Source organism: Phyllostomus discolor, chromosome 1, assembly GCF_004126475.2.
Source record: "Phyllostomus discolor isolate MPI-MPIP mPhyDis1 chromosome 1, mPhyDis1.pri.v3, whole genome shotgun sequence".
In the NCBI taxonomy this organism is placed as follows: Eukaryota; Metazoa; Chordata; class Mammalia; order Chiroptera; family Phyllostomidae; genus Phyllostomus; species Phyllostomus discolor.
The window spans coordinates 154,956,147-154,965,352 of record NC_040903.2 but is presented as its reverse complement, the minus strand read 5'-3'; the positions used below and the strand labels follow the sequence as shown (position 1 = coordinate 154,965,352).

The 9,206-nt window shown below is 40.6% G+C and overlaps 1 protein-coding gene across 1 annotated transcript in view; it reads right to left on the bottom strand.

Moving 5' to 3' along the window:
- Positions 1 to 9,206, bottom strand: part of CHP1 (calcineurin like EF-hand protein 1) — a 43,969-nt gene continuing 34,763 nt past the window's right edge. Inside the window, exons 5-7 of the mRNA XM_028506079.1 lie at positions 6,431 to 6,492; positions 2,148 to 2,270; positions 1 to 2,031 (exon numbers count right to left, since the gene is read on the bottom strand). Coding sequence (XP_028361880.1) covers positions 1,978 to 2,031; positions 2,148 to 2,270; positions 6,431 to 6,492 — 239 coding nt within the window. The 3' untranslated portion in view covers positions 1 to 1,977. The remainder of the gene's footprint in view (positions 2,032 to 2,147; positions 2,271 to 6,430; positions 6,493 to 9,206) is intronic.

Sequence of the window (9,206 nt, the reverse complement as noted above, 5' to 3'; positions counted from 1 at the left end):
TATTGTTTTAACTGCAAGTATTTATTGATGAATCAGAGAATACAGTTTTAATGGAACAATAAGGCACAACCGTGGATTAAAACAGTTTGCTATACAGCCAAAAAGAGGAAAAAGCCATTAATTTTAGGAACTTTAAATATGCAAGTCAAGGAGCCTTGAAGTACCTCTCTAACAAATCAGTGTTGGACAAATCTTCCCTTTTATGATTCCTATACCACCTTACTCAATTACAGTCAGACTGATACTTCACCAAGAATTTTTCAGTCATTTATATTTGAGTCTTCCAGTCTGGCCACTCCTCTGTTCTCCACTGTTCCTAGTCCCTTGCAGTGGTATTTCTTTCTTTCTTTCTTTCTTCTTCTTTTTTTTTTCCTTTAGTAATTCCCTTCCTAAAGTATTGTATATACATCTTGGATAGCCTTCCAACGCAAGGAAACATGCAAACAAGCAATAAGCCAGACAAAATCAGCCAAGGGCAGTTATAAAGATGAACAGACTCATAAAGACAGATGTTAGGATGACAACGGCCTGATTCAATGAGGTTCATACTAAACTGACTTAGGCAGAAAATGTGCTCTGGCTCATGCAAAGGCCTGTAATGCCACCTCAGGTTGAGCCACCAGGGCCAGACCCTTTGTTTCAAAAGGATTAGCGGTGGTCAAAGAGAGGAGCTAGGAAATCAGTGTAACCAGGCTACTGAAGATACAATACAATTCAAAGCTCTGGACCTGTCTTAGGGGAGCTGACTATGGCTTCCAGCATTAACATTTGCCAAGTGTAAAATTCATAAAGTATTTTGTGCAAAACTTCAAGACACTGAGGACAATCTTTAAATCTTTTGGACTGGGATAAGTAGGCACTTCTGTAACACTAATCGTTCTATTTGGAAATGTGAAGTGAAAAATATGCCAGGGCACATAACACTGAGGCATAAACCATGCTGCAGATGTGGGAATACATGAGGCTTTTAGGGTGTCCAGCCTCACTGTTCAAACAGCCATGAGAAAGTCCCCAAGCATACTGTCAGAGCAGCCATTCCGGTGGTAACAGTCTCCCCAAACTAGGCAAATCTGTCGGCATATGGCTCTTTTCTGAAAAGTCAACACTGTACTAGTAAGAGTAGCCATGTAGGTATGTACGTTGAGCATTAGAGGCCAGAGGTAGAGCTACCTGGGCAAGTCAGCCGAAAGGCTGTGCTCTACCCCTCTCACTAAGGCCACCACCTTTCAAGAACATCTTCAACCCACAGCCCTTTGATGACAAAGCTGAGTGCAGGGGACCAAGAGACCATCACAGTTTTCTGACAGCAGTGCTGGTTATTGAAAAGCTCCTGGAGAGGCAACATCCCAGAGATCTATTTAAGAGTAAAGGTAGTTCAAAACTGCTAGACCACCGAACTATCCTGCCAAGTCAGAAATACACTGAACAGGCATAGCTTGGGGTGCTAAGTAGAACAGAGGAGACTGAAGCTTAATAAAAAGCAGGGAGACTGAAAGGCTAAGTGAATGATGTACTGGGTAAAAGAGAAGCAGAAAGCAAGCAACACATAAAAAGGATAGAGGAGCATGCCAAAGCCTTGCTGGAGGGAAGGCAGTGTGGCCATAGTCTACATCCAGTGAAAGAGCTATGCTGGCTGGTTCTTGACCTGATTCAGTTTCTCACTTTCTCAGATGAGATGCACATGGAGCATTCAGCAGCAGAACAGGGGTGGGGCTGGGGTCGGGAAAATATATAGAAATGGAGATAACCGGCGAATGATACGGAACAGATACAGACCAGGTGTACCATCCTGTAATGCCCTGTTTATACACCAAAGGCAAGTTTATGTTGGCAAAACATACTGGGGGTTGTCATGCAACAGCAGTAGTACTTTGGGAGAAGGTGAATGATGGGGTGGAGGTGAGGTGGTGGACAGGAGGACTCCCAAGTTCCAGTTCTTAAATACTAGACAGCAAGGAATAGTTTGGTCTCAGTCCTTTAGTGAAGAAATCGGATGCTCATTTTCTGTTCTACGTCCACCTTCTCCAAAACCTGGGGGGTGGGGAAAGAACCAATTACAGAAACTCTCCCATGCTCTCATCTGAATGTTTTTTTCCCTCCCTCCTGTGCAGAGCTTAACTTTTCAAACCACAAGATGACTGACTGACCTTAACAAATTCTGTGAAAGATATGGCGCTGTCCCCATCTTGATCAGCCTCCTGGATGGTCCTGTCTGCGATGCTGCCCAGCTGTTCATCTGAGATGTTCACTCCGACCATCATGCGTAGCACCTGCCACACCAAGAACCAGGATTACAGGAGACTAAGGTCAGGGGGACTCTTTTACTAAGATTAATGATAAAGCCCAAACCTCTTTTCCTTCAATGCCCTCAAATACAATAGCCAGAAAGCTGACACTCTTATCTTCTCATGTAGACCATTCTAGACAATGATATGAACAGAATTCTCTAGCAAGGTCATTGAATAGGAAAGCAAGTCTCATTGGGCAAAGTCCTCTGCATTTTGCTTTTCCCTATTCTTCCTGCCTGGAATGTAGATATAATTCTTGGTGGTACAGCAGCCATCCTGGGACCTTGAGGTGAAAGTCATGTGTGCTATGGATGTAAGAGCAAGAATACAGAAGAAGTTTGGTTCCTGGACATCATTTAGGTACTGTATCAACCTGGACGATCTATGCCCAGATTTGTTGCATGAGGCAAACAAGTTTGTTTTTATTCATTCATTCATTCATTCACAGTGAAGGAAGAAACTTTATTTGGTGCAGAAAAGCTCAGTTGTGATTCAGCACCACTGTAAAAACAGCAGGGCTTTGAGGCAGCTCTGCGGCCAGGCTCCTCTCTGGCTAGATAGTTCTGCTCTGTTCCTCTATGATCTATTGGCTTGGCTTGGCTCTGTGCTGGTCTGTTTTATGCCATGGTATTCCGCTCTGTGCTGCTCTGCTCTGGCATGACATCTTCAGTGTTTTAGCTCAGCCAGGGAGCAAACTAGCTTCTCACTCGTTTATAAGTTTGGCCATCCTTAAAGTATGTCCAAGAAACATAAAAATCCTTGAAGGGTTAAATACTAAATCCTCCATTTCAGAAAAATAACATTCTAAGTGCTATCATACATCTGAAATAAGATTTAAAGGGCTGTGAGAACTGCAGTATAGAGAAGTTAACACTGTTCCACCAAATTTGTCTCAAATATAACAAATCCGCCCCCTCCCAATTCTGCTAACATCTTTATGGTGTAAATGTACTTTGAAAAGTGCTACTTTAAGCAAAATAAACAACTCTAACCATATGATTCTAAGACAATATGAAATGGGGGCAAGGGTGCTTTTGCAAAGCTTCACATCGCTGCAGTCAGCCGCCTCTGTCTTTGAGAGGGCAGAGACTTTCCACAGGGAGAAAGGCCTCCTCGCCCAGCTCTTCACAGCTTTCCACTCCCCCACTCCTTTATAGCCTTCGCCAATCTTATGAAATGATTTTTAAAAAGTAAATTATGTTTTTTTCTGAAAAGAAAAAGAGAGCTGAAATATTGATGTGTGTCAATGCTGACCATTTTTTTCACAACTCAGTTCTTGAAAATTGAAAGTTGTAGCCCTGGCTGGCATAGCTCAGTGGATTGAGCGCGGGCTGTGAACCAAAGTGTCGCAGGTTCGATTCCGAGCCAGGGTACATGCCTGGGTTGCAGGCTATAATCCCTAGCAACCGCACATTGATGTTTCTCTCTCTCTCTCTCTATCTCCCTTCCCTTCCCTCTCTAAAAATAAATAAATAAAATCTTAAAAAAAAAAAGAAAAGAAAAAGAAAATTGGAAGTTGTACATTTTGGGCACAGATGAATACATATTGAAGGATTAATAAAAAGAGGCAATGCTAGTAAAAATAAAAAATAGCCAAGCCATTTGCCATCTTTCCTGATTGTGTGTGGCCAACTAGACAAATCACTCTGTCGTCAAACCTCTTTAGATCAGATCTCAGCCTAATTATTCTTTAAAGTGTTTTATTTTTAGAATTATGAAACTGAATCGTGCATGTGTGCTGTGTGTGTATAGGGGGTGGGGACAGAAGTGGTGGTGTCTTCAAAGTCACTCAACCAGTCCCTCAGTGAGGACATGTGAAAGTGGCTTGATACAGGTCCTTAGCAATCAGGGCCCTAAGCTGTGCGCCCAGGGTTCCATGGCCAGCTGGCGTGCTTCCCACCTCTCCACGGAATCCCTCTCGGTTCCAGTCAGAAGTGTTTATTAGCAGATGGGACTCTTACTATTACTATTTTTAATGTCTGGTGAGGTTTTTTGTATATACCCTTTACCAGTGAAGGAAAGCTCTCTTCTCTGTTTTTCTAAGACTTCTTTTTTAAAAAAGTCATGAGTGAATGATGAATTTTACCAAATGCCCTTTTTTCTATGGAAAAGGCTATTCAGTTTTTCTTTTGTAATCTATTAATGTGCAAAATACACTGATTTTCTCATTTTAAACCAATTTTGAACTACTCATATAAAACCTACCTTGGCTATAACATAGTGTCCTTTTTATATATTGCTGGATTCAGTGTGTTAATATTTTATTTAGGATTTTGACATCTGTGTGAATGAAAGAGAATGTGCTGTAATATTCTTTTTTTGTAGTGTTTATAAGGTTCCCATATCAAAGTTATACCAGCCTCATAAAATGATTACAGCAACTACCTTTATTCAAGTATAATCGATTCACAATAAACTGTACATATTTAAAATGTATATATTTAAATGCACACTAGGATAAGTTTTGATATATGTACCCACCTGTAAAACCATCATAACAATCAAAATAATGAATATATCCATCCTCCCCAAAAGCAAAACCAAGACTTTTACAAAAATAAACCAAGACTTTTACATAAATCATACCAAGAACTCAGCCTTTCCTTATGGTACACTGACCACAACTTTTTAGCATCCACTGAACAGTTAAGAACTGCATGTCACCAAACGTTTAGAAATGGTCGTGTCTGAAAGGTTGGTTTTGTTCCCTTCTCATTTTGGTAAACTGTCCATACCCTCTTTGGCTAGGATAAACCTAGTTCTCTGACACCTCAACAGACCGTGAGCACTTTTGTCCAAAAGTCATTTTAGGCCTGAGGAACATTCTAGTGGCACTGACTGTCATTCTGGCCCCACTCCCTGCTTCAGGCTTTTCAAATCTTCATCATAGAAAATAAATCAACCCCCCACTCCAAAAAATAAAAAATCTTCTGGCAGCCAGATCTGGGCCAGAGGATAAAAATGTGCACCTGTAAGTGACTGCCTCTACTTTTTCTCTTTAGAACTTATAAGCAGCCATTTTGAATAAATTCTTCTCACTGAAGAAAGTTATCCAACTAAAAAGCAAAGGATGCTAACACTGACCTGTAGACCGTTTCAGTTTTTGCTCAGACATAGAAGTATGGGAATACCTTGAGATGGAGCTTAGTCTGACCTGAGTTATCTGCAACTTAAAAGATTTCTGAAGACACTCAACTCACCGAATGAGTTCAGATTTACTTCAGGGGGAATAAAAACCACTTTGCTTTTTAGGTGTATCTTGAAATTGACAAATTTCCCTACATAAAGTCCTGAGAGTATTAGCCTCCTAGGGTCCCCGAGATTTACAAATATTTAAAAAAGAAAAGAGGAGAATTTTCTCCCCTCCTAAACTTGTATTTTGGAGAGGGAGGAGAGGAAAAATAGAAGGGAATGGCTAACAGGATGAAACATCAGTCACTGCCAGTAGAGGACAGGGAACTCATCCACGGGAGCGACAAAGGACAATGAGCCAACAGGCCAGCAGCAGTTCCTTGTGTCCTGTGTCAAACCTCAAAATAGACAACACAGCGGTAATTACCTAAGTGTCATCAGAATTACCTGGCTGCCAATAAACTGACTGGACAGCAACAAAACATTTTAATCTAAATCATCTCACATATTTTAGTTGTGCTAGCCAGAACCTAAAAGACATTTAAAATTACGTTTTAAATAGTGAAGACATCTGTCTGTGAGAACTCAATGAGCCATTTCAAATTTCCCCAGCTTATTTGCTTTGCCTTATATCTAGGATAGAACTCTGCACACAGCAGGTGTTAAATAAATGCTTCCTACAAGTAAGGAACAATTCCTGTCCACAAGAATAAGCAGGCAGGCCCTGGCTGGTGTGGCTCAGTGGATTGAGCCCTGGACTTCGATGCAAAGGGTCTCTGGTTTGATTCCTGGTCAGGGCACATGCCTGGGTTGAGGGCCAGGTTCCCAGTAGGGGGAGCACGAGAGGCAACCACACATCGATGTTTCTTTCCCTCTCTTTCTCCCTCCTTTCCTCTCTCTCTAAAGATAAATAAATAAAATCTTAAAAAAAAAAAAAGAGGAAGAAGCAGCAGGCAGGGCCCAAACACAAGTTATCTGCGTATCTGTGTTATGGGAGCTTTCCCACATACCTGCAACAGCTCATCGCGGGAGATCTTGTCATCTTTATCCAAATCATACAGTCGAAAAGCAACTGGTAGGGAAAAACATGAAGTTAGAGGAAATTCAGTAGTGTTTTGCCCCTCTCAAGGAACTAAAATGTGAAGGACACTAGACAAAAAACAAAGCCAATTAAGTTTTCCCCAGAGCAATTTCTATTACTCGTAGAGCTTTCAAAAGCTTCATAACATTTAAGAAATTGAGATACATCTCATAATTGATGGCATCTTACATTTGCTAAAATAGAGGACCCTTGTGGAACAAATCAGAAAACAATAAAAAGAAAAACTAAGTCCTGGCCATCCTGGCTCAGTTGGTTGGGCATCATCCCACAAAGTGAAAGTTCCTGGGTTTGATTCCTGGTCAGGGCAGATGCCTTGAGTTGCAGGCTGGTTCTTCATTGGGGTGCATGCGAGAGGCAACTGATTAATGTTTCTCTCACACATCAATGTTCCTCTCCCTATTTTCCCCTCCCTTCCCCCTCTTTAAAAATAAATAAAATCTTAAGAAAGAAAAGTCAAATGTCCTTTTTCTTATCTTAGAATTTTAACAAAGACCCCATAAAGGTGGTTCTGTAAATTAGGCCATCTCACACAAGCCATTGAGTCCACCATGCACCACTCAGGGGAGCCAACGATCAGGGCTATACAGGTACCAAATGGCTGACTACACCAAGTGTTGCTCTGGGAAAGTGTCCACTTTGTGGCAAATTTGAGCCAATTTTCAAATAATTCTCTACCACTTGAGAGTCCTGTAGGTAAAGAACTTCAGTTTCAAATCAAAATGCCAAGAATTTGATGGTCTTCTGACCTCATGTTTCTTTCTCTTTAAAAACAGATAAGGCTTGTAGAAAGTAGGACAGATATATAAGGGAGAGAACTGAGAAGAGCAAACATCATTCAGTCATGTTGCCGAAGGGCTACCACACGAAGTGTGATAATGGATGACTTAATAGGCAGTTGCACTGAGGAAGTGACTGCCTTATAATCATAACTGAATTTAGTGTGGTTTTGAGGCTTGGGATCACTTCAAGTATGCCACGAAGATTCTTGGTTTTCAGTAGAGTGCTGTGAATACTGAAAGGCCAAAGTCCACTGCTCTGTAGTTATTATAAAACACAGATACAGATCTGGTCCTCAGGAACTCACGCTCTAGTAGAGGAGAGCAGTGCGCACTCCTCACTTTAACACATCAAAGTGCCATCACACATCTGAAATTCAGGGTGACAAAGGGAAATGTGCCTTTCTGGTTCAAGTAACATTTGAACAAGTCTGACAAGAAGTGGCATTCCAGCACAGCTAACACTAGGTACAAAGGCACGAGAACGTGGATGAGTATCTACAAAGTTAAACATCACACCCTTCCTAAAAAAGGAGTGCATCCTCTAAAAGAGAAAATAAAAATTTTTTAAAAATCTAATTTACTCTTCATAAGGTACATATTAGAATTCTTGAGTGGGAAGTAATGGGAGAGATTCTTCCCTGATGTTTGTCTGTTCTTAATTTGGTTAGCTGAGTAACTACCAAATTTGAGAATTTATATGCTTAAGTAGGTTAGAGTCTAAGAAGGAAACAGGAGATGAGGATCAAAAGTATTCCTAAAGGAATGTGTTTAATATATTCCCTAAATAGAAACACTTCTGCTTATGCTGTCAGCTTTCTGAAGTAAGCATAAAATGTGTTATCTACTAAGCTATCTTCAGGATGATTTTGGGATGGAAAACTGTTTGCTATGTAACCCATAAATATCTATTTGATTTTTTTAACTTCTGAATTTTAATTAGGCAACTGGAATGAACACTTACATCCCTTCCTGCCAAACTATTTACAGAAGCCTGAACTACTAATTTTTAAAAAATTGAATTTATTGGGGTGACACTGGTTAATAACATTCTATAAGTTTCATGTGTACAATTCTATAGTACATCATCTATATATTGCATTGTGTGCTCGCTACCCAAAGTCTAGTCTCTTCTGCCACCATTTATTTGACCCTCTTTACCCTCTTCATTCTTCCCACACCCTCTCCTCCTCTGGTAGCTGCCATACTGTTGCCTGTGTTTATGAGTTGTTTGTTTTGTTTGCTTATTGCTTTGTTTTATATTCCACATGAGTGAAATCATATGGTTCTTGCCATTAACTTTCTGACTTACTTAGCTTAGCTTGATACTCTCAAGATCCATCAACGTTGTCGAGAATGGCAGTGTTTCATCCCTTCTCACAGCTGCATAGTATTTCCAGCGCATATATGACCACATCTTTACCTAATCATTCATCAAAGGACACAGGTTGTTTCCATGTCTTGGCTACCATGAGTACTGCTGTAATGAGCATAGGGGTACATACACCTTAACAGAGAAATAATTTCAAATTTTTCAGGCAGGTGCCCAGAAGAGAGATTGTTGAATCATATGGTCTATTCTTAATTTTTTTGAGGAAATTCATACTGTTTTCCATAGTGGCTGTACCAGTTTACATTCCCACCGGTAGTGTCTGATGGTTCCTTTTTCTCCACATCCTCTCCAACACTTGTTATTTCTTATCTTATTTATAACAGCCATTGTAATAGGTATGAGGTGGTACTCACTGTGGTGTTTTTAAGATTTTATTTATTTATTTTTAGAGAGAGGGGAAGGGAGGAAGAGAGGGAGAGAAACATTGATATCTGTGAGATACATGGATTGGTTGGTTGCCTCTCACGAGACCCCAACTGGGGTCCTGGCCCACAGCCCGGGCATGTGCCCTGACT